Below are 26,711 nucleotides of genomic sequence, written 5' to 3'. Positions count from 1 at the left end.
ATCTCTTCTTGTTTGGTTGGGGTTTTTTTTGAAAGAGGTTTTGTTTTAAGACTGGGTGTTGGTGATTTTTGCTTTGGTTGTAATTAGACATTTTGCTAAATATTTATGCTATGTTTATGAATGAGACTATCAACAGTACAAACAATTTCATGATAATTATAGAACATAAATGCTGAAGTACTAATTGTGCTAGAAATGTGAAGTATTTCATCAAGTTCAATAATAATATTCCACAGCACTGTGTAGACACTGTGCATTTTCCTTTTGATGGTATCATAACGGTTTTCAGTAGCAAATAACCTGGAGTGCCTCTGACATTATATTATCTCCAAATGTAATTTTCATGTTTAACTGTTATTTTCTGTAGTAATATTCACATCACCATGCCTACTTTAAAATAAAAACTAATCTGTTCCTAATCCAGCTACAAATAAGATGATAAATAAATCAGAGAGAAAAAAATGACTCTTTGAAATGACATTACAACAAACCATGATTGAAAAAGCAGTATTACGAGCATTACCCATTGACTCAATACCCTCAGGCAAAATCACGTGTAATGGTATTGATGCAAAATAGTGTGGTGGAATTTATTCTAATAATTCTGGGCATGAATAATTTTTGAAGGTAATAGAAGCCAGAATCATAAATTCTCATTTCATTTTACCACTGGACATGTCCTTTGCTTTTAATCAGAAATACCATACTTGAATGTTTCTCTTACACAACTACTCTCTAAATCTAGCTATAGGTTTAGTCATATTAAATTTCTGAACAATAAGAAGTATATTCACTGAGAAAAATAGAATAATCAGGCTAATATTAGGATATTCTAGGCAGTTATCCTATTAATTATTTCATAACACGGAGTAACAAAATACCTTCAGGCCTTCTACATGCAACCTAATTACTACAAGTAGCTTTGATGAAGGAGAAAGAAAAAGGCCAGTGCTGATGAGCTGACACTTTGAAAAATAAAACGTTAAAAAACATTAATATTATCTGTTGACTTAACTGAACAAGCACTTTTTTATTTGCCAAAATTTAGTTTGTAAACAAGACCACGCTGTGCATAAAATAGAACTCTTCTCTGTTTAAAATTACAGATGTGTGGTTACTTTGTTGCAAAACAGTACATAGTTATGCATCCACTCTTCCACTACAATTTTAATAATTAAAAACTTTCCACAAGAAATAAAGAGTATAATACATTACCATCCAGACTATAAGAATATGTTTTCAGTTTTGGGCACACAAAGTGAAGAGAAACTTGGAACTTCCTATCTGACAACTGAGACAAAAATTTTAACATGTTAAATAGCACATTGTTGTAAACAAAACCAGAAAAAAACCTTATTGTCCCCTGTAGTTCTCTGACAATCTGAGTCCTATCACAAAGTCCTTAAAAATATTAACAGGGATTACTTTTCCACTTTAGCTATACTTCTGCTTTGCTTTAAGTCTATGTTATTTACAGTAGCTTAATTTGTCAAATACTCTTAAGTTGACTTATTGTATTTTTCTTTATAGAGCTTCCTATGAATGAATGAAACAAGAAAAATGCGGAATCCTCAATTTTATGAAACACAGTTGAGTGTAATTCATATGGGATTATTATAAACAAACCACTTCAAAATAACTTTAATGAGATTGCAAAATCAAAGACCTGCAATTTAAGAAATCCCAGAATGTGGTTGATTGTATTTTAACCTTAATTCAGTTTTCCTATGTATGTGCATAAAGACTTCTTTTTCTTCAAAGAAATACTGCTTCCTTCAATTCCTCTAAAGTACTTAGGCTTCTTTCACTAGGCAGGAAATATACTGTGCCACAGGGCTAACAAATATTTGCTGACAGCCCTGGCAACAATCTGGGGTTGCAGGCCAATGTGGGATCAATCAGTCTTAGCAAGTTGAGTTTTTACAATCTGTATCTGTTCTAGCTCCCTCTCTTCCCTACTTCCCTATACTAAATTGTAGCCTTGATCTCTCCCCTCAGATTTCTAATGTAACTTCAGGCTCCACTCATGCCATATCCAGAGTAAAGTGAGATAAGCATGGTTTACTCAGTTACTTGGGGCAATTGAAAGTTTACCCATTTCTTGTTGCCAGCTTAGAGCATTAGCCTGATGAATTTAATTTATTTTTTAGTCCATAAACTTCCACTCGTATCTCGCCTGTCATTCTTTTTTCATGCCCCTTTTTAGCTCAGCCTCTTCAACCAACCCATATTCTTTTCCACAGTGCAGCTGCTAATCAAAAATACCCTTTCCTTTCCCCATCGCTTTGTCCAGTCACTCTGCGCTTCCTTATCAAATCTGTACATCCACCACAGACTTCCCATTCTCACTCCCACTCCATAGCCCATTTTCCTTTCTGGCCCTTGGCTTTTTCCTTTTCCAGCTTCCTCTTTACCTAGCTTCTTCTCAATTGATTTCTTTTTTCTTTTAACAGAAAATCTGAGACTTATGTTACCCGCTTCACATTCAATAACTTACCCAAGCATACTGATTGAATAATTGAATTAAAACACTTGAAAATGGTTGGCTCTGTACTGCCCTAGAAATTAAAATGAATAAAAATATAGTCAAAATATTCTGGATCTGCACCTACTTATGCATTTTGAGAGCTCTCTCTTTTCATTAGTAATACAGGTTTCACTGAACTGTTCAGAAAACACATCGAGCAAAAAGAAACAACAATTAGGTACATTTATCTTTGTGTTAGATGTACAGCTTGCTATTACAAAGAGATTAAATTAGCTAAATATATACATGAATTACACGCAGACTTTGTAAAAATGAACAATCATATGGTATATGTGAAACATTTAAACTGCTAAGAGAACACTGGGGAGAAGCACACTTTGGAAGAAAATACATAATCATTTTTTAATTTACCAAGAGGTAAGAAAAGTATATTATTTTAATTCTTAACTTTTAAAAATAGAGCAGGTGCAAAAAGAACAAATCCCTCAAATCACATATGCAATTTCCACTTTCTTGAGAGACAGAGAGAGAAGAATTGGAATGTAAATTGAAGTACGTGCATCTGTTTACAATGACTCAGTGTTTAATTATAGTAATGATTGTATGAGCAACTGATCACATTGGAAATCAATATTACAAACTTTGGATCTTTATGTTTACTTTAGCTTTAATCCAGTCATTACTGCAGACATCTAAAGCAAACTCTGCAGCTGCAGCATGTTTAATTCATCAAGATGTTCTCAAGGCTGACTATCTCACTATTATAACTTCATAGTGTTAGAGCAGCATCTGCCAAAATAAGACTATAACATCCAGTTTTTAAAGAATCGTAAAAAAAGTCTCTTTAACTGTGCAAGTAAACTTCTGCAGGCATCTTTTCTCAGTGAAAGGTAGTATGGAGTAAATGTTCTCAGATGACACAAAAAAACTGATTTTGAGACCATAACTATTGAATACACAGTCAAAATGTGTGAATATTACACATCTTTACATAATAAAATGAGGGTATAGAATCACAGCCAGCTCTTCTTCCCAGTGATACATGTTTTTGAGAAATGACGTATTGGGTAGTGACAGAAAAGAATCAATGCTTGGAAAACAAAGCTGGCTTTTTATTAGGAGACCTGTTTATAAAGTTCTGGAAAGTTCAGTAACAGGCCAGCCATCTGCAATCAGTCTCGCTTCGTCAGAGCTGTTTCCATCCTCTAAGCCAAGCTACCACATGAACATAACTTTTCTGACCAATGTGGTCAATGTCAGGTAAGACTTTTTTCAAAATAAAAGTTACTGGCTAAGTGGCATGCCAGCAACAGGGACTTAGACTCAGCCAGAGAAAAATTTGAACATCATGGGGGAGGCTAGAAGTTCAAGTATGTTGCCAGGCATGACTGAATGGGCTGCTGCTGCAAACACCGTGGTTGTCTGTGAAGCAACTACGTGGGCAAAAGATGGGTAGTAGCAGAACTCAGCAAAGTTACATACACCCTTGAGCCAGCTCATCAAAGCATTACAGTCATATAATAGTCATTTACCTGGGCTGCCATCACACCTTCATTTGGCTTCATATATGCAAAGACAGACAAGGCAAGCCCCACCTGAAGAGTCAGTTAAGGATTTTCCTAAATAGAAATGCTTTCTGCAGGCAAGTAATTAAAGACTGTGCAACAGTGATCTTCGGAGTGTGGAAGAAATCCCAGGATGAATTTCCCCTTTCATGTGTATACTGGTTTCCTAAGGAAAACTTCTCTTAAAAAAAAGTTAGGAGCATAGGGTTTTACTATTTTCATTGTAACTGTACAGCACTTAATGTTTTGCAAAGCTGGGTCCCATTATGAAGTTTTCAGAGCATCTTGTGAATTTACTATTCAGAGCAGTTATATAAACCGCCTCTCTCGCTATTCAACAACTAAATATAATTTACTGCCATTCAAATTCACACAATAGTTTTTAAATGCAAAATTGTCATCAATCATATACAGTCTTCTGTGTAGAGTGTCATATTTTTTCCAATATTTCTTTAACAATAGAAAACATTAAGGCAGCTATTTCCCATCTTAAATTTTCATAGGACATAAAACTAATAACTGCTTTCTGCTCCGATGATTCTTCAAAATAACACTGAGCTTGTGCCCCTCCTCTTACAAAAACTCAACAACCTACAATGTTAGTGCAAGAACATTCATATGCTAATAATTTAATCGATCTATTATACCCTAGGAACCCCAGCTACTCTTTTACAAAAAAGCAATGCTAATTATTTACATCATTTAATTTTGCTGCCTTGAACTGCATAAAGTAATAACTGGACTTAAAAGCAACTTTCTGGAATATTATTGTGAAAACATATGGGGTTATATAAGATAAAAAGCTAAATCTGCAAGACAAATCCAGCCCTTAGATCCCACAACCAGCTTGAGGATTTCTGCTGGGTAGCAGTGTGATAAAGGTGCAAGAAAGAGACACTTTCTACATGGCCATGATGCAGCCAAGAAGCTGTTCCATATGCCATCCCTAGAAATCTCCCGCCACAACGCAGAAATAGAGAAAAGTACCTGCAGCAGCTTAATGCATCCAGCCCATTCCACCTCTCATTCAGCCTAACTCCCACATGCTCGCACATGTGCTCAAAAGATAACAATCTGAGGAAATATATCATTCAGAACTTCGGGCATGGAGCAGTTGAAACTAGTTCCTGTTTTATGCAGAGTCTTCTCCTACGAAATGGGGAGTGCTTACAGATCAGACACTGAATACAGCAGACTTCTGCCAGGCTTTTCAGTTCTGAGTAACTGCTGAAGAGCAAATGGCATCAAGAATAGTGAATACACCTTGAATGAAAGGAAGGAGCAATAGAGAATCCCACTACAGCTGAAACTGTGTGAAGTACGGTGAGGAAGTTTTAAACACCTTTCTTTACTGTGGCTACAAGGAATAGTTTCTAAATAGTTACCAAAATATAAAAACAACCAAAAAGCAGCTTATTTTCTGACAACATGGGTTCCGAAGTATTCGGTAATGGTACTAGTTTTAAATTAATTCAGATAAGAGAGTTTAGTTAGGAAGTAACAGTAAAAAAGGTTGGTAAATCCTGCATTTTAAAAACCCAGATTTATCCACGGTATAAGTGGTAGGGCTGGGCTTTGCATAGCACAGTAGACCTTTCAGAAGCATCTTCTGTACTTAAGTTTGGGGCATCCTCACACCAAGCTCTACAGAGAAACACGATATATGGATTCTGCTGGCTGAGAATCACTGGAATGCAACTTCCCAGGATTCCCAGAGAAAAGACAGTTCTAGGGAACAAAATTTCTACTTAACACATGTATAGTCCCACAAACATAATATCCCGTTGCCTTGTGAACAGATCTATTCAGCAAAACACTAATGAATTTAGTTTTGTTGTTATTTTCCTGCTCACCTAAACCTGGGTGTTCCATAAAAATGATGTAATTATCAAGATATTGCCCTGAAAAAAAATAAAAATCCAACAGAACCTAGTTTACCAGGCACTTTTAAAAATCTAAGCCTATTTGAACTCCTGCCAGCTTGCCCATCTTCTCAACAATTTGCTTGACACTTTACTGGGAGTTCAAATAAGTCATTGTAATTACATCAGAACCAGGATCCCCAGAGCTTATCCTCCATGAGCCTGAAGCAGCCAGCCAAGCTGAGTGCCTCAGAGCTTGGAGCCCCAAGAGCTGTCTGAGCTTTGGAGGGTTGGAACAGTCTGGTCCATGGATTGTTTCCAAAGTTGAGATTCCAAAAACATTTACCTTTGCAGAAAGTGTCAACATTTTGAATTTCCCTCTGATTAAAAGAACAAGCAAATTTTGAATGATCAAAATTTTTCATTAAACATTTATTCTTTCTCCTAATTATAGGGAAAGGCAAAATGCTGAGTGATCAAAATTCTTCATTAAACCTAGTTTTTGCCACAGTGGTTAACTACTTATCCTTACTGCACCTTTGCATTGTGGGAATTAGGTTTTACTGTTGGGAAGTAAGATCAAGGAAGGTTAAATGACCTGCTTAAAACTACAGAGAAAATTTGGCTACAGTGTGACCCGAGTTGCAAGCTATTAGCCAAATCTCTGCACCACCCTCCTTCCTCAGGCCACATTACAACAATATGTATGCTCTCTTCAGCTCACACAATTGTCACTTCATGCCAAATGTCAAAATTTCTTCTCAAAAGTTGCCTTTTCACAAGTCAAATCAGGATTAAAAGAGCGATGAGAGAACATGAAAACCTGAAATTTGTTTGAATATGCCCTCTGATGTCAGATGTCTGAACCAGTACATGATCTTTTGGCTGACTGTAATCACATCAGTCTGCCAGCCTGACACAATGCCCTGTTACAAAGTGATACAAGAAAAGACATATTTACTAGGCAAGAGCGGACCTACTGCAGACTAAGAAAGGGCACAAATAGAGTAGGTCATCTTCAAGACGTTACTCCCAGTCTGCATATGAATGCCTTCCACACATGTTAATAGCTATTCTTGATTGTTTTCTCTGTTGAGCCAAAACACCAGCAGTGTGTGCAAAATTTTACACATAAATTTCAGAGTGATTTGGCTGTGCACGTAAGACATTTCCAAGTTCAGAGCTTGGACGCTGCACAACCCTGAAGAATCTAACTGATAAAACATCACATTATTTTCAGCCTGCTCATTCAACCTTTCCTTTAAACACTAACAGTTATCTAGGCTGTTTTTCTTCAATGGGAATGGAAGTTTGCAGGACAACTGTCTTCACAATCATCAGTGTAAACAATTCAGATACCAGTGACAGGCATAATGTCTTAACAATCACATATGTCAGGGTTTTTGGAAGCTGAAGAAGGACCTTTTATATCCAGTGACTACACACAGAGAACAAGAGGGAGCAGAGAGAGCTTCAACAAGCCAGACTGCAGCAAATCTGTAACTGTTTATAACAAAGACTGGGTATCTGAATTGGATCTTCAAATGAATGAGCCATGAGAAAGAACAGGATCACGACAGTCTAGTATTTATGAACTGCAAGCTGCAACCTCAGATAACATCCAGGGACACAGAGTAAGGGTGGGGGCAGGGGGGGGGAAAAATCCAACATATTTATGTTCCTGTAAGAATAGGAGAGTTTAAGAGTATCAAGCAACAAAAAGGTTTTGCAGCAATGCCAAAAAGCAGCTAAGAGCAAATATCAGAATAACAGAAGGTAAAACAAAATTATCTTAAATTAAAACCACAGCTTTTCCTGGTGATAAAGTTTTTGGAACTTGAATTTCATTTTAGTGCTTACAGTGTGGAATCTAAGCTATATTTAAAACTGGTTAATTTTCATTTCAGCAGAAAGACAGCTTATGTCTTCCAGAGGTACGGTAGCTTTCTAGGTAACTCACAAGAGCTTATTGGATCCTTTCAATACTGGGGTAAGGAAAGTAACTTCTCAAACTGACATTTTACACCACTAAGTTGTAGCCACCCTTTTTACAGTCATTCCCTGGATTTTGAAGTGCTATTAATAGTACCCAGGAGAAAGTAGACAGCAACATTGGAGTCTACAAAACTATTGGAGTCTACAAAACTGAATGAAACGATGTCAGATTAAGAAGAAATGGAGACTTGGATGAGCTTAATCATAGAGACAAAGTAAAGGCACAGAGAGTACAGACAGGTAATAAGACATTATATTTATGGTGGAGCAAACTTCAAAGTTAAAGTTGATGCTAAGTTTATAAGCTGACTGGACCATAGCATTTCATATTCTGGAGAACAAGGAAGTTTTTCCTTAAGTAACGTTCTTACTGAAGAAAAGCACACACTTGAGTCCGAGAGCCATTTCATGGGAGAACAGTAATTCCACATTAAGTCTTACCGACCCTCTTGGTGAAGAGTGCAAAAATCCAATATCATAGAGTCCAGCTTCAGGCACTCTGCAGTGCCCTTCTGCATGACAAGGATACTCTACTCTAGCTAATAGCACCAGAGTTTGGTAAAGAAGCAGCCAACAACATTTGCGGTTCCTGAATCTTATTCCAGGTTGCTGACACTGTAAAAGGGGAGAAGCACTCATACTTCAGGGACAGCTACTCCTTTAAGAATAGAAACCCTGTGGTTTGCCAGCCACTTTAAAAATCACTTTAAAAATAATAAAACATTAAAGTGAAAGTAATTCACACATTTATTGCATTCTCATGCAAGCAGATGATAGTTATTCAGCTTAAAGACAGGTGTTTAAAACTAGAACAGGGTTTAGAGCTGTAGCTTCTTTAGTTAGATCCACTAGATCTCTCTCCATTTCAACTAGTTAAAAAGCTGTCAGGATGTTGTTAAAACTTGCTAACGACTGCCCTAGTACATCACAAAGTTTTAATCATTGCAAAGTAAGTGCCCTTCAAATCTCCGTATATAGCAAACTGCATATATACATGCATGCTAAAAACTGCAGTTCAGACAGAGAACTGATGACTGCGTTACATAAATACCTAACAAAGGTCAGTGCTTACACTTCTGTTAGCTCCTGATTAAGTCTAGACACAACGCATGTTGTAACCAGAAGTTCTTTATAGTGGATTAAGCGATAAATGACCCCCAATCCAATGCAGAGGGGTGTAAAAACAACCAGTGATGCCATGGTTTCCAACTTAAAGACCTTATTTTTTCTATGGAAGAGCCTATTCTTCAGGTGACCTGACTTATGGTTCACACAGAAAAATTAAATTCTTCTTTGCAAAAGCACTTCTACTTTACTTAGCATATTGTTCATTCATGAATCAGGAAAGTTTTACAGTGAGAATGTTATTGGCCTGGTTCATAAATGTGTCGTGCCATTTGTAACCAGGGCAACAGCAATAAGACACAGGGAATATAAAATTTCTTTTTCTTCCTGATGGCTGATCCACGAACTTCTTCATTCCATAACTGTGGGAATCATTGTAAGGTTTGATCTCCAGCTGATGTAAATCACAGAAACTTCAGACTTCAAGTTGGTATATACAAGTGCTGATTTCCATAGCTTTAGGACACAGTTCTAAAGAGGCACAGATTTGGACATCCACTCATCTTTTTATGAAAAAGAGGCTGACAGATAATTGGTAGTAAATTTGCAATTTTTGTTGTCACAATTTTCCTACCAAAGGAAGATCTACAAAATGACCTTTTTATTACAGAACTGAAAAAATGATTAGTTTGATAGTTGCATGCTGTCTTCTAAACTCCACAAATATATAAAAAAGATTCACACTAGAAAAAAAAAAAATCAAGGCTGAGGAATAATTTCACAGTGTAACTTTGTAACGAGTCCCTGGAGGAAATATCTGTTCCTTTTGTTCCCCTCTGCAAAGCTATGTAATTGATTCCTAACTGCTGTGTTAATGCTCCCTATTCCTGTCAGAATCCCTTTGGAAATACACTAAAGTAACCAGGACTCTCTCCTGTTGCAACCCCTCAAACGTGGGAATCTGGGATTCTCTGACACGCATCACATTTCAGACAGTGGGCCACAGAGGAAGCTTCAGTGCCAAAGGGCTGATAAATATTAATACAGAAGAATAAAGTATACCAAATTATATATTGGAACATAGAGTAAACCAGGAAACTGTTGTCTTTTATAATGAAATACAATCTCTTAGAGGCACTGTTACCTTCCATCAAAAAAAAATAATAATCAAAGTATATCTGCTATAGCATGGTTTATTAACTTATACCAGCTTGCAAAATTTTAAATGACAACAGACAAGTGTTTTTAAAGAAAGGATTTGGTCTTCATCAGGATTGAGAATTAGTTTGACTCTCCCTGACCTTTCTATCCCTTTTGCTGTACACGCACACAGAGTAATAAAAGAAGAATGAAGCAGAATGGATTTGGCCCAGCTCCTGAATTATACCCCAGTGACTGTTCCAGAGTTGTGCATGAAAGCTTGTCTGCCTGGACAGAGCCAGTGATATCAGGTAACCTCTCTTCAGCAAACAAGGAGAGAAATATGGAAAAGATGTGATTCAGTTTTTACCTATGGTGCCTAATTAACCTTAATTAAGGTTGTATTGAGGGATCTTGAGCAGCTTGCATAAGGGATATCTGCTTCCTGATTGTTTTTAGCTTTGAGAAAGCTCTCCTTTGAGAAAGGAAGATTTCCTACCACAAAGAAAAATGTCCTTATTAAATACATACGCTCATGTTCCAATCTAAATTTAAGAGATGGTACAGATAAAACATCCATGTTTTTAGTGTTCCCCCTCCCCCCCAAGTCAAATGTTTTTTAAATAAAAGCACTAGAATTATAGTAAAGATTCTCTAGTCTTCATAATTAAATTAAGAAAAATACCCTAAACATTTCACGATTTGGGTATATGTTCCCTGAAACAGCGCTAAAGTTACTAATTATTGTAATCACTGATTTTAAGCTTACTAACCTGATGGCTCTAAAAATTAATCAACCTTGGCAGCCACACAACTTACTGCAAATTTGTCCTCTTCCACTATGGGTCATCATCTCAAGTTTCACAGTTACAGACACCATTGCTGTATTATGCACATTCGTGACTTTATTACACACTGGGTGGCAGTGTGGAAGGCTTTTTGTTCAAAATGCCCTTTATGGGAATAACTTAATAAAAAATTGCAAAGTTAAAAATAAGAAAAAAAAATTTTAATTTAACACATTAGATTATAAATAGTGGAATACTTAGAAGGGGGAGGGGTGTCTCCCTGCTTCTCGTTAGAATGACACTACTTGATAAAAGACCCTGTTTTAAGTAGATTATAACTTCAGTGCTGCCTGGTCTAAAATTTTTCATGTTGCATATCTGCCTTAGAATTTTCTTTTTTATGGAAAATTTCAGCTGATGTAATTTAGCTATTTCTGAGAATGCAGCAGAGAAGAACAGTATTCTGCCGTGTCAACAGATTAACATGACTTCTTGTTTTGAAATTTGTAGTACATCTGTGTTTTGCAGCAGAAAATAAAATTTGGAAGTAAACTGGCTGTGTCTGGGATTAAATGAGAAAAGGGAGACTTAGATGTTATTGTGGACAATGATGGACAGACTCAAAAGCAGAGTGCCCCCACAAAAAGGGACAATTGATCCATTCATGTCCTTCATTTGATATATGGAAGTCCTAGACTTCATGGTCAAGACAGTTGAAATTTGCCCTGAAGGTTTGTTTTGGTTTTTTTTTTCCTTGCCCTTGTCATAGAATTCCTGCATTATAATAAGTAATAAGGAAAATTTTGTAAGTAAGTCTTGCTTCTCAGTCCTCTCACTAATGCTGTTTCTTCGGTTTTGGGCAGTGCAGTGGAGAAATGTAAGTTGAGACTCAGCCTTGTAGAAGGTCTGGAGATTCAGTTACAGCTACAGCTGATGGCTTTGGGAAACGTCATGGATATACACATTCCTATGTATTTTTCAAAGTCCTGAGGCAGATATTCAACAAGAGAAAATTCAGGCCAGACACTGCAAACAGGGTACCCTTCAAATCAATGGATTTTTAGGGCCTTAAATCTTTCTCTGCCTCAGTTCTTTACTTGAAAATTTGCGAAGACAAGAGCATCTTTCTTCCCAGAGGGTATTGTGAAGATAAACTCATCATTTATCTGTGAAACATCCTGGCTAGTCCAGTGAAATACACATGGAAACTCACATTTTCTTTCCCAGAAGGTTTTGAATGGTACGTAAAGCCTAAACACAATAAAGAAAAAATAATACTGATTGATGCTGTTTGTGAATGAACAGTGTCCATTTTGCATCACTGAACACCTCAGTGTTCCGGGTAAAAGCAGCAGATATAATGATAGAACCTTGTACACCAGGCAGGCAAATTTTGCTACACACAAAAAATAACACTGGCATTTCTTAAATTCTTTGTATTTCCCTAGTGCAGTTATCTGTTACACCCAAAAAGCTATTTAACAGAGCACATATTAACTTGCAGATAATAACATTTGCTATATTATGTTGAGGCAAAGAGTTTATGTTTTGAATGCTTTCAAGATATAAAAAACAGGCAGAAAGACACTGACGTCATCCCTGAGTTAATGAAGAAACTTTCCCCCTTAGATGTCTGATAGCATATTTATCTATTATGCGATTTTATATTTTGTTCTGAAGCATCTAGTATTGACAATTGTTGGAGACAGGATATTTGACTAAATGGATCATTAGTCTGATCATTTCCCCAGGTTTCTATATGAACTGAGGATGCTATAGCATCTGAGCCTGACAAGCACATATGGAGACAGCTGAAATGGAGTGAGGGCTTAGATCACTGCTGCATCTCACAAACAAACAATGAGACAATGCTGCATGTAAGTAGATATGCTAAAAGCAGTCTCCGTTCTATAACGAATATATAGGAAAGATTAATGTAAAATCTTGACATGGTACTTTTGCCTTCCCCTATAATGACATCAATAAACATCTTCAATATTGATTTTTGCTTATTATTAAAATGGCCTAATACAAATACAGACATTAAGCCAGATAAATGCAGAGATCAGTATAACTGCAGCCAAGAGCATTTAGACCAGAAATACTACCAATTACTACCAAGACTGGCAAGCCTGACTAAACAGAACTCCACATAGATTTCTGAATGCAGGGCTTTAAAAGCAGGATGATCCCTGATCTCCACTTAGTATCATACCCTACAAAAACTTCCTCAGGCCTTCTAGCTGAGCCTATACCACTCAATATCCCTTCTTCCTTCGAAATGTCAGCACAATCCCTGTTGAAATTGTGCCTGGGACAGAGAAATGACCTTTCCTTCTGAAACAGGACAATAAAAGACTTTTTTCAAATACTTGCAGATGAGGTGTTCTCAGTTTTGTGAAGGTTGCACGGTTCCTTCCAAACACCATTGTCTAATGTATGTTTCTTGTTAAATTTCAGAAATTACCTCAGCAATGCCAAAAAAGATTTCCAGACTTAGTTGTTCAGATTTAATCAGGTTCTGTCAGTGAAACTAAATCTTGTGAAGGTGGGACTGTTTTACCACACAATAGATAGAGAATCAAGCTAAAATATTCTATATACTTGAATATCAAAAATAAACTGAAAATGTAGATTCAGAAATAAAAACACAATAGCTTTATTTCTGAGAATAAACAGTACCTTTCTCCTGTCATATAAGGAATGGTTATCCAATATCATCTTCCTTTCGTGAGTAGCATACCTCCGCAAATCACGTCCAAATTGCTGTAAAAGATATAGCAAATACCAGCAATTCTGACAAACCAAAATTGTTATCCTTTGTATAAGAGTTCCAACACCAAACCAAATAATAAACTAACATGTAAAAATTACCTCTATTAAAAGACTACAGCCTGAAAAAAATTGATCATCTGAAAGGACAATATTTTGATAGGCAATGGTCCATCATTTCCGTTGGTTAGTCCGAGAATAGTTGGGCACTGTACGACAAAGTAAGCCTATGATGGGCTCCCACAGTCTGTAGGTGAATTATCTCAACAGGGAGTAGGAGCTGAGTGAGGCAGAGAAAGATGGAGTCATTGCCTTCTCAACCAAAGGGCCTCACAAAGTGCATTTTTAGTGTAGACACCCACCTATGGAGTTGAGAGAAGGGCTTTTAAGTAGCCAAACACTTCCAGGATAAGAAGGACCCCAAAGTCTGCAGAACTTATCCAGGGTCCAAATAAATACATTTTATTATCTCAAAAAAGAAAAGTGACTGAAGTAACTCATCAGCTCAGCAGGAGAACACATCAATTGCAACATTTTGCCTAGTCTATAACATCCTGCTTCCAATTAACCTGAGTAGAACAGACTGGCAATGCACCTGTACTGCTTCTAGCACATCAAAAAGAGTGTTCAGAGCAGGCTCAGCAGCTCTCCATTATACCATGTAATCACTTCCTAAGAAAATGAACATCAGAAGGCAAGCATGTAGAACAGATTAAAAAATAATTCTGTTTGGAGAGAGACTAATCATTTGAGTTTTGAGTTTGCGTTTAGATAGAATTTTTTATTTTGAAAATACTGTACTATTTTATATTATACCCACTGACTACAGTGTCTATTGTGAAAGTAGCTATCAAGTTTTCTTCAATTAGTAAAATATCAAACAAAACATATTTTATTCTAGTTCAAAACTAATGTGTAAATTCTAAAATTTTCCAATATTTTACAATTTAAAACACTCAAAATACAACTGAAACAAAACATTTTATCTAATCCAAAAAAACCCATGTAAAATTGTTTTCAATTTCCTACAAAACAAATTAAGTTCCAATTCAGAACATCTCTTCCTCAAATGTTTAATTTCCTGTAAAATTCTGTGACACTTTCCAAATCATCTCTCTACTCAGTAACCATTTAAATTGCTTGTTAACACTAGCATGATGTAAAAAGACAACACAAGTGACTGAAAATCTAGCTCTTCGGTCCATGAACCTAAACACTAAGCTTCAAGGAAAATAGCTGTTAACTCTTCTAGAGAGATATCCATAAATGTCAGTGATGAGTTCATCAGCTCCAGCCTATGATCACAGGTTGATGACAGCATGAAATGTGACATGTGGAGAGAATGAACATTTTTTAAAAATCCATGAACTCTGAATGGTCCTGTAACAGCAAAAATAGGTTAGAAATGCTGAGAAAACACAGGCTGTTGTGGTTACTTACCCTGGAGCCTGTCCAGCCTAAAAGAGCATACGCATATTGCTCAAAGGGAGTTATGACCAGATCCACACGGATTGCCTTCCAGTCTTTGACTTCTGCCATATCAAATTTTTTTGACACGTTGTAACTGCTGTTGTCTACTCTTGGCTGATACAATTTTAAAATTGCAAAACACTTCTGAAAATGATCCATGGCATCAACTTTTCTGCTTGGTAGCTGTTCCTTTACAAATGTTGATTCAATGATATCACAATATAGAAGTAAGCCCTAAAGAGAAGACATTGCTCACATTGAATTGCTGGACTGGTTTTACTGTAATTCCAGAGTTTCTAGGCAGTTGTCTTAAAAATTCATGGAAAATGCAGTTTCAGTAAACACAGAACTGTGCCGGGCCAAATCTGGGCTAAGCAGAGACATGAAACAGCTGTGGCTTTTTGAAAAATATTAGCAGACCCTTTGAGGGAAATGTGCAGTGGTAGTCATCTGATAGTGACTATGTCCTGCCCTGTACTAAGGAGACAATATTTGCAATTCTTCCCCTCCATCCTTTCCTCCTAAGCCTTTTATAGTTATGTCAACAGAAACTTCTGAGTAGGGATTGATGCTTTCCCACATGGCAGACATCTAGAAAAACAGATTAGTCCGGAGCACAGTCTTGCTGACAGATGCCAAACAGACCATTTGGACTGTCTGTTGTGTGAGATTTCCTTGTGACAAGGTCTGGAGTCTCCAGAGAGATGGAAGGGCCCTGCCCATGCCTTCTGTTTGAAGGGAGTGCCCCAAAAAAATGTAGATCCTCAAGAACCAGGTTTTATTAAAATAAAAACAAGATTTTCTTTTTATAATAAAGAACATTCAGAGTAAGAAAAATGGAAGTAATGGAGCATTGTAAATTAATTCCTTCTAATCCAGCACGGTAGGAAGGGTTGGGTGGAAAGAGGTCGTGCTTTCTTCCAGCCTTGCTCTGTAGCCAGCAACCTTTCAATGGCTCCTGGGGTTGCAGCAAACTCTGCACTATCCCTTCTAGGCCCTTAGGAAAAGCATCTTTCTGTCATTCCTCCGGCCTGTCTCTGTGCCTGTTCTTTGCATTTCTAGGCAGCTTCCAAGGCTACCGATTTCCTGGACATCTCAGATTTACCCTGCACTCCCAAAGCTTCTTAGAGCTCTGCAAGTTCAGCTGCCCTCAGGTAAAGCGCAATCTCACCTCACCGGCCAGAAAACCTCTCATCACCCGAAGCACAGCACCTGGGACAAGACAAGGAGCAGCCTCCCTCTCTCTGCTGCCCAGCACATCCTTTTTAAAGAATACACAATCAAATACACAATAGCAAAGAAATAAAGCAGATACTTTCCATCACACCGCTTCCTTCACTCATCCTTGAGTCTTCAGAATAGAAATGGAGCTTGATACATAATAATACGACAATGCTCAGTGTCACTGAAGCCATGTCTAGCAGAAGGGCTCAGCTGGCAAAAAGATTCCGCTTTCTGAGAGTGGTTCCACATGACAAAGACACTTAGATGTGTGCCTAAATCCTCGTACACTCACCCTTAATTTAGCTTTTATAGAGTTATAAAATATAGAAGACCACTGTGACTGCCTCATCTGAGCTCCTGATTTCACAGAAAGTAGAGACTTCTGAGAATTGCCTTTGCAAAAGAAATTTAACTTTGTTACAAAGGTTAGCAACAATAGTGCATAAACCACTTTCTTCATAGACTATCAGGTGTTTAATTGTTATTACTAGAAGGAAAACCACTAAGCTGAACTTACTAACTTCATGTTCTGACTAAATAAGCTCATTAGTTTTCATCTTCAAGATCAACAAGCCTACAACTGTCACATGTCTTTTCATATCTCCTTTTACATTTCTTTAAACCTACACATCGATCAAACCCACTTCTCATATTTCTCACTGATGAGATGAATAGACTCAGTTTCTTAAAATTTCCATCATCAGGATTTCTTTAGGTCCTTGAATCAATTTTTTGTCTCTCCTTTTCAAGTGCCTCGAATGTTTACACATTCTCCCTCCTCTGGACTAGGAATTCTTATACTAGTCTCACCATAAAAAAACCACGATCAAGAATGCCTCCTGACTTTTAGTTAACACATCCCTTAATATATGGTAAAGAATCATATTAGTTTTGCGTTTGTTTTTTTTTAAATTGCAATACTGAACTAAGCATGTATAGAAGTGGTTTTATTTGATGGCTGTCGATGGTTAACTACAATGGTCTCCAGGTCAGATCTCTTATGAACACAGGGGACAATGAACTGATTTTTGGAAGAATATCTCCATATTAAACACCAGGTTTTGATTATTTCTTTTATATAGTGCAAGTGTGGTAACTTTACATGATAATATGTTGAATACCTTAGAGAATACTTTACAACAATAAATTACTTTTATTGCTCAGAGCTATAATTCTGGCCAAAAAAAGCATAACAAAAACACTTAACAAGTTATGATTTCCATGAAGAGACACTGATAGGTATTATTATATTTTCAGCCTCCAGGTTTTTGTTGATGATAGTTCCAAATTAACAATCCCATTATTTTACTGGGAATCAGTCACAGGCTGTTTTATGGATCACTGGGCCAACCTTTTTAATGATAACTCTTTGACTTGCATTGATGTTCTTTCACTTCTTTAGATCTTTTTCCTGATTTTGAAGATTTATTATAAACTAATATGAGAAAACTCCTTATGTAGCTCTTTCTCTTAGATTACTAGTTTCCAAGTCTGCTGATTTGAAAATGCTTAATTTTAGCAGGTATTCTCTCGCATCCATCTTTAAAACAGATAGTAATTTTTTCTTAATTTTACCCCAACGTCACAAGGCACTGATGCCTGCTATTTCCAAATATAGACTCAAAAGAGCTGTTGAATGTTAACCATAACTGCTTATTATCTCTCTCTTTTTGATGAAACTGTGCCTGCCTTCAGGTTAATTTTGTTGCTCTTAATGCTAAAAAAAGCTTTTAATCTCATTGATCATTGACCATTAATTGATGACTTCAAGCTTTGATTAAGCACTGACATTCTTTCCATTCTCTATAAAAATCTTCTAGCTACTTCATCAGCACTTTCTCATCTTTTGCTTCATTCTCCTTTTTGCTCTTTGAGATTTGAGGCATTACAAGAGCATATCCTAGAATGAATCTAAATAATTTATGTCCCTAGGCAGAATCCTAACTAGATTAAGTTTTGGTAAAGTCTTATTTTACAGTTCCAAGTAACTACTTTTACAGTACCTGTATGGTGTTTGTAGATGGTGTGCTCAGATCACCAATTTTGCACATTTGCCACAGTCTATATAAGTGTTTGTGTCCTCTTTGTTCAAGTGAAGTTGAAATCTCCTCAGTTTTGGTGCAAGAAATCAGGAATCAAATCCCATCTTTAGGTGGACTACAAAAGGAATGGCATTCCTACTGTAGATAGGAAGTCTTAGAAGGAGTTTTGTTTCTGATCACTTGAGGAATCCAGCAAGATATCACACCCTGCAGTGGTTTCTCTCTCTAGGGGCAAGCAGACAAGCACCTAGAGAGCGTTTTGTCTCAGTGAGATCTGGGGACAGTCACACATGGCCACCAGTACCCCATACTTGGATTTTTAGCCTGTAAGCTCTTGAGGAAATATGATTATTTATTACCTGTGTGTCTGTAATAGATAAAATGGCCTTGACATAAAATGCTCAGGCCTTTTAAGACGTTAATTTTTAACTTTTAGTCATACATTGTAATTGCTGCTTCATCAATATTTTCATTCTAATGCTTAGCTGTGTTATCACCTTACAGATGATCTCTTCTGCATCAACTTTACTTAGTTTTCAGTCATTTTTTCCAGCTTGCTACTCATTACAGGAATATATAGTAGTAAATGAAACAGAGTAAATTTGACATGTCAGGTTTTGCTGCATTGCCCATATTAAAAATGAAGAAATTCTCTTGACCTAAAGTCATCCTGGATACCACACTTACTAAAGGTCCTCCCTTTAAGATCTCTCAGCTGCTTGAAGAGTACAAATTCTGCCTGTTAAACCACAGCGTTTAAAGATGGATCTCTTCTCTTTTTTGTTTCCCTCATCCTATTTTCATACTTAGGAACTTCAAGGGAACACTCCTTGGGATCCCTGAGATTTAACATCAAGCAATCATGAAGAAGTTACAACAAATCAGTATTGGAGCCTTCCTACTGCTGTTTTCCCTTGCTGACTAGGCCGTGTCTTCTACCTGAATACATTTAAAGTATTTGCAGATGGCCACGGTTAGCAAGTGTGACAAGGAAGATGTTTTAGGACTACCTCTCTCTGGGTTACTCTGTAGTGTTTTTTCATAGTTTGTTGGCTGGGCAATCTCTAAAGCTAATAGGAAGAGCATGAGAGTATGTAGACCACTGTAAATATCTACTTCAACTTTAAAAAAATGCAATTAGGCAACAATTACACAAGTGCTGAGTTCAACAAGCAATTGAAACCTGATTCAAAGTCAGGATATCACCCTTAAATAGGAGCCAAAGCCTAGGTCATATCCATTGGGATAATGTTTCCAATTAACCTAATTTGATTAGGCACTGGACGTCACCATCACCCCATAAAGTAAAGCTGAAATGGCACTTCTGTGCATTTTGGAAAAGTATTGCCTGAAAGGGCAGTCAGCTATGAAGATTGTGTGAAGCTCTGGCTACTGCTAGGTGCAAAACAGCAGCCTTCTCATTACTCTGTGTCAGGGAATCTGCAGTTCTTTGCAAATTTCAGCTTGATCTATACACCATAAAGCGCTGTAGACTTTGTTTACACAATTGTTTTAAAATGTGGGCATTTTCATTTCTCAAATTTACAACATCATCAAAACCAAATGTATGTTTTTAGGGCAGTTATGTTAATACCCGCAACAATTTTCCCTTTTAAGAATGATTATACACTTTTACTTAAATAGACTGAGTGCTGGCACATCAATAGCATTGATATTGGAGTAAATCCATGATCAAACTGAGGAAAAGTGTGAATTTCTAGAAAAATATGAAATCAACAGCTGAAAAATCAATCCAAATATGGTCATTAGCATTCTTTGTCATTTTTAATTAAATGAAATCCTATCCTATTTTTAATGCTACAAGCTGTCATTATTCAATTGTTGGTAGCTGGATTAATTCTGTTAAAGCTAAGTAGGACCATTTCATACCACCTGAAGATGTAAACCAGTATGTTTTTCTGAAATGTATATATGTTGTTGCTCTTAATTTCCTTCTGAGATCGTTTAATAAAGTGAAACTGGATTTTTTTCAGTGAAATACCTATAGCTAATCCAAAATAGGATCTAGGTATGTTAGTTGAGAAAAATCAATACCTAGGTGAGGCACATGGAATTCTATAAAGTGGAACAGCTCAAGGAACTTATGCCTGGGAGCAGTCAGACCTGTTAGGGTGAGGAATCATTAGCAAATGGCATCAAAGGTTTGATCAGCAATACAAAGCTTCACAGCTGCTGCATAACCATGCAGCTGCCTTGGCCCCTTTTTCATCTTGAAGTTCCCTGTACATCAGAATGGTCTAATTCTGGGCATGTCCTGAACAGCCTGGTTTTAACAGCAATGGACAGACCAGCACCGGAGTCCGGGAATGAAGATGTTTCTCTCTCTCTGTGCCATGAGCATTTGCAGTGGTGAGCAAGATAAACTGATAGATAGATAGGGACATATACATACATAATTACCTACATACAGATATACAATACACACCAGAAGGATCAGATGTCATAAGAAATGTCACTGCTGCCTGGATCTTCACGTGAAACATAGCAGGAAATGGAACGCTTCTGCCCACTTTATGCAATAACCTCATAAGCAGGACAATCAGATTCAGCCCCATCCTCTGCCTAAAGCGATTTAAGCCAAGTTCTCTCATGTCCAGTGCTCTAACCACCATGCAATAGTCTATTTTAGGTAAGAACGTCCTCAGCTCCTGCTGAAGCAGAGCCAGAATGCAACAAAAATTCATAATGCATTGAGTCAAAAGGTGAGACAATATCTGTTCACAAAGGAGCTCTGCATCCTTATGGGCAGAGCGTTCATCTGAAAAAAATAAGCTCTTTGTTCTGGCCTTTTAACCATTTCTGTATCTTAGAAACAGGTTTTGTTGCTGCTAAAATCCAGCTGTCACTCAATAATGAATGTGCCGCTGTCCTGTGAACCCTGTTTACAAAAAAATATTTCCAGCAATGAAAAAGTGAGACTGGTTACTTGCTCCTCACCATCCACCTTAATGGGACATCAAGGCTTTCCCTTCCTGACCTGTTCACTTCAGCAAGGGTGAATAATAGATTGTAAACCAGACCACTAATATACTAAAATAAGTAAGTACAGGCAGGCATCTACATTCCTCATTTTCCTAAAAGTCAAAAGAAAAACGCAACATTATACTTACATGAATACAAAGGGAAAAAATGAAGAGTGCAGGAATGTCTGTAGTAACGGTATCTCTTCCTTTGTTGAAAATACATATGTAACTGTGCTAAATATAGCTATATAGGTTTTAAGCAAATAATGAGAATGTCTTTACCCAGTATGTGAATGAAGCTGCATCGACACAGATGGCTCAGCCTATTTGGCCATGGACTACCAAGCTCTAACGCACAGAAGTAATTTCTTACTTTCTTTATGAAGCTTTTTGGAACCATTAAAACCATAACCTGCATTGCAGCTGCATCAAAGAGCATGATGGTGTTGATTTAACCACTTAAGTTTTCAACATCTTTCAATGGAAGGATCTTGTTACGTTAAACTTTTCAGCTAAGAAAAAGGCCCCTTTAAACTATTTAAATAAGGCTGAGGTCCATAGTTTAGAATTTAAACATTGCAGAATCCTTCACCGAGAGCTGCTGAAAGGATGTCAACATCGTGACCTCATTGATGTTCTTTGGTGAATTTGAGCTTTGAAGCAATAGCACAAAAGTGGAAAGCTGTGAAGCAGACGACAGATGGACTGTCAAAAAGTATAAAAGTGCTTTAGGTTTGGGGGGGTTTTGTGTCCTCCCCTCCCCCTTAGAAATCAAAGGTAATAAAAAGGCAAGAGGAGTGTAATTCCTCTCCTTTTTTGCATTTTGATTTTGCTGGCAGCTTATTTTTTAGTAGTACCAGTAAAAGCCTGTCTATTACAACTGCCACAGTAGAGAGGCAGTATAGCTAGTAGAACAAGCCATAAAAATTCTGGAGGACAAATAGAACACAGAAAATATTTGTCCATAGCTTTAAACAATCCCCAGCTTCTTTGGGTTTGGTTTCTACAGCCATTGTGAGTCTCCCCTTCTGACATTTTCTCCATGCTGGGATTCCTAGAGGAATCCTAATCTTTTCATCAAACCCTTGGCCACCCTTGACCTCCCATACTCTCCCTGTACTCACTTCTGCCAAATTTTATCCTTAAAAAAAAAAATCAGCAAGAACAATTTATTTTCTATTTCTTCCCTTTCAATTCCATTTAATGAAAGCAGCTCAGAATGACCTGAAAAGCTTCAGCAGTTGCCAGACTTCTCAGATTACAGCCATTGTTCTCATTAATGTAAGTGGAGTGTGATGGAATGGGAGAAGGAATGAAAGGCTGCACTTGGGGCAGGCTCTAGCCTCAGCCTGTCATTGCTTTTCCTTTCTGCTGTGTGATAATAAACATGATTTTTGGAGGACACACACATGGCTTCCTAGTGGTTCCAGTCTGCTTAAGAAGGTAACAGGACAGCTTCCAAGAAGAAATGCAACTTTTCCAGAATAAAGGGAGTAGAATGATTGAGAAAGAAACTTTACATAAATAATAAAAAGATAAAAATAGAGTAGCTCCTCAGCACTCATTAATTGCCACAGCTTCATTGCTTTTCATTGGAGTATGATAAATTATACCAGCTAGCAATCTACTTCAATACATACATTTTCCATACAGAATTAGGATGGAAATCACAGAAATCTAAATATTAATAATAATCTGTTAACTTTTCAAAGACCAAAAGCCAACTGAAGGAAAAGGAATTCAGCTAAGGTTGTATTTTACCAGGAAAAAAATTCTGAAGCCCTTCCATTAAAGCCAACTGAAAAGTTTTGACCACCTCAAAACAGTTAACTTTATACAATCAGATAAGCTTTGTCCAGTTGGATGTTTTTAATCTTTCACATGTTAACCCATTATACATTAATTAAAGTATATAGTTCAAGAATCAATTCAAAAGCATCGTCTCCAGGCTATCTGCACTGAAAACTGACTTGACTTAGCAGTGGGGCATTTGGTGATTCACCTCAGACAGAGAATTGGCCTTTTACTTGTTGAAATGTCCTCAATTCCTTTGAACAGTACAGGTAGCAAATGTTGAAAAATATCTTAGCTGGCTAGAAAGGTAGAAGAAGAAACAAAAGCTTACTACTCCCAACATACTATATTTCTGACCTAGGAATATTTTGAGGTACCTGCACCTGTTATAATTCAGACTCTTCCAACTGTAAAGCTGCTTGAAACTGAAGAAAACTGAATAGAAAAAAACCCAAAACCCTTACATGAAAAATTCCTCTGTGAAATGTGTGCATTCTTCCAAACCCAGACATCATGGAAGATTATGTCAATTTTGACAATATTCCAATGGAAGCCAGGAAAAATGCTAATCTATGGGCTGAAAGGAAGCCAGAATTCCAGGCTTTTGGTACCTAAGCTTTCAGACTTGCTCACCTCACGCCATGAGGTCACCCAAATCCACTACACTTAAAGCTGGAGCTCCCTGAAGTAGTTTCCCTTGGGAGAACCTACTCCCATCTCAAGGAGAAATCAAGCAAATACAGTTTTGTTTCAAAGTATAAGAACACTTTTGCTGTGCCAATCAAAACTCCACCTAGCTCAATGTCTTACCTCTGACTAGCTGCATATTCTTAGGGTAAGATATAACAGAATGTGTGTAGAGTACTTCTGATATAACCTTCAACTTTAGCATTCAGAGCTGGAGGATGCACCTACATCATCATTATTAATAACCAAATAGACCAATATCCAATTTTAAAATATTGCAGTCGTGTAAAAAGGAGTCAACGTTCTTTAAGCAATACATAGGCTTAATTCAGTACCGTTAGAATATGTCTTTTTTGGCCAAATGTTACTGAGTTCATACCTGCTTTTTCCATAAGTCAACAACTTTATGCAGAAGTTCATCATCTTCTTTTGGTCCTGGATTGGTGATCAAAAAATCTATATCATGTCCAATCTTCTTACCCCTGGAAGCAATAAATAACAAGAAGGTTAAAAGAGTTAAGTTCCTGTTGAATTTCACACTACTTTTGAAGAGAATATTTTTGCTGCATTATAAAAAAAGTTTGCAGCATAAAGTGATAGCAATGTTTCTTGAAACATAATCAAAATGGAATCTTCTATTTCTTTTATCGGGACTGTCAGTGTTCTTTGTTAAGCAATAACTTAAGCTTTTTGATGTATTTTCTCTGTTGTTCAACTAGATACTGCAGATCCATTTGCTGATGTTAAATCTCTCTCTGTCTTCCCATTAAGTCCCAGAAAAGGTTTCAGTCATCTTTGGATAAAAAAACATAATCAAAATACAATAGTACATATTATGAATCCAGTGCAGTAACAGCAGATAAACTTGCCAGTCTGACTAATGCAGGCTTAAATATTCTTCTTTAGCTTTTGATGGACACTTTAACGAACAAAACTGTGATTAAGAATAATTTTATTGTTTCTTTTAATGGCAGACATAAAATCCCTGAGTATTTTACATTTCTTCTCTTTTAAAATATAACAATGCTTTTTGCAGAGATTGAGCTTGATTTTTTTCAAGAACAGTTCAGCCTTAATGTGACTAAAGCTTGTTTATTACATCCACTAAGGATTTCACAACTAAATCAATATGCACAAAATTTAATTGTAAATCTTCTTAATGAAAAACAGTGTCATAACCTCTTGTTTCTCTTCATTTAAGTCTAAGCATTCAGCTTGCCTTTCATCCACTTACCACATGCATTAAACCTAAGTCAGACTAAGATGTAGCTATCATTGGAAAACAGGCAAAAGCGTGCTGTTGGAATGCTTCCCTTCAGAATTATAAAATGTTTGAGAACATCTGAAAATTTATCTTAGAGTGCAATTCATCTGAGGATTGCAGAACCAATACAAGGTTTTCATTTTGGTCTAAATACTGCAACAGGGACTGCATACATATCTATTTATTGGCTGTAACCAGGCCAGCCTAAGGAGAAAGGAGCAGAGGAGATATTTCTGCAACTAGGTGCAGTATGCAAGAGGCGGAGTAAGCACCCAAAATGTGGAGTAGTGGCACCTAAGTGTAACACTCCAAATCTTTTTCTTGTGTTCAGGGGAAGAGTCTCTTCTTGCTGATGTTCACAAGGGTACACAATGTTACAGCTGAGGTGTGTTTCAGTTCAACAATGTGTCCAGTATTCAGAGAACTTGTGAATTGTTATACAAGCAGTGAAAATGGGAACTGTACAAAACAAAAGATTTGCTTTTTTGCATTTCATGAAATAGTCTGTTCTTTTAAAATAGTGCATAAAACAGAATTTGATTTCTTAAACTTGGAAATTTGTAGGAACAGAACTGATTGGCAGACATGTCAACTCCCATTTGCATGACAGGAAATCATCTAACTGATGGATAGTTGAACAGCGTTAGCAGCAAGATGTAAGGAAATGAAAATCTAGGTTTTACATTTGACAAGCAGTCTAACTCACTATAATGCAACTATTGTGCCGTGTCTGCAGCAAAGTCAAAACTGCTTAAACAGGTGGAAATGATTTCAAAAGAAGTTTCAAACAAAGCATCAGCCTAGGCTTAGAAACCGAACAGCAATTCAAACTCAAGAAGTTAAAAAACATTTAGTATTCCATGTAACACTTTCTGAGTTATTTTGTAGGATGACATTCATTATCTCTTAAATTACCATAATAATCCAAAGCTCTTACATAGCACTTTCTACTTACATGTCTCAAAATGTTTTTTGAAAGGGAAGGAATTTACTATTCCTATCTTAGAGATGCAGAAAGTGGCAAAAGAAAACTTGCTTAAAATTATATAAAAAAAAAAAAATCAAAGGAAGAAATTAGAAGCTGATGGAATTGGGATCTGATTCCCGATTCTTCCTCTGGTACTTGACAGATCTACAAAATCCTGCATCAATCCAGCCATAAAATCCCAAGAAATCCAAGGTGTTTCACTGGCCATCTATTTCCCAAGACAGAGAGCATTTACTGAAACGCTTTTTATTTGTGAAGTTAGCATTTAAATCTCATATAAAAGCACACAATATAAAATCATTGTTATTGTCAGAGTTATTTCAGTTTCTAACTAATTCACATTGGATTAATTTCTGACTGAATTTGTGAGGCTGTTACTGGAACACTTAGTCTAATTTCCACTAGTACTCTTTACCAAATAACGTATTTCACCCTTGAAAAATTTATTATCTTCCTTAAAATAGAAAAACAATCTAGTAAATTAAAAAACTGTATAATATATATTGCTCATGGCTTGTAAATCATGCAAAAAGATGCAGTAAAGTGCACATAGATTCAGACCATCATTCTATTGAAGCTGAAG

General features: G+C 36.8%; 1 protein-coding gene across 1 annotated transcript in view; it reads right to left on the bottom strand.

Moving 5' to 3' along the window:
* The window catches only part of DNTT (DNA nucleotidylexotransferase), a 100,259-nt gene that overhangs the window by 13,139 nt on the left and 60,409 nt on the right, over positions 1 to 26,711 (bottom strand). Inside the window, exons 8-10 of the mRNA XM_052800169.1 lie at positions 24,256 to 24,358; positions 15,116 to 15,379; positions 13,586 to 13,669 (exon numbers count right to left, since the gene is read on the bottom strand). Of these exons, the coding sequence (XP_052656129.1) occupies positions 13,586 to 13,669; positions 15,116 to 15,379; positions 24,256 to 24,358 (451 nt within the window). The remainder of the gene's footprint in view (positions 1 to 13,585; positions 13,670 to 15,115; positions 15,380 to 24,255; positions 24,359 to 26,711) is intronic.

Source organism: Harpia harpyja, chromosome 10 (genome assembly GCF_026419915.1).
Source record: "Harpia harpyja isolate bHarHar1 chromosome 10, bHarHar1 primary haplotype, whole genome shotgun sequence".
Classification (NCBI taxonomy): Eukaryota; Metazoa; Chordata; class Aves; order Accipitriformes; family Accipitridae; genus Harpia; species Harpia harpyja.
The sequence above is the reverse complement of the archived record's forward strand: the minus strand, read 5'-3'. Positions and strand labels throughout refer to the sequence as shown.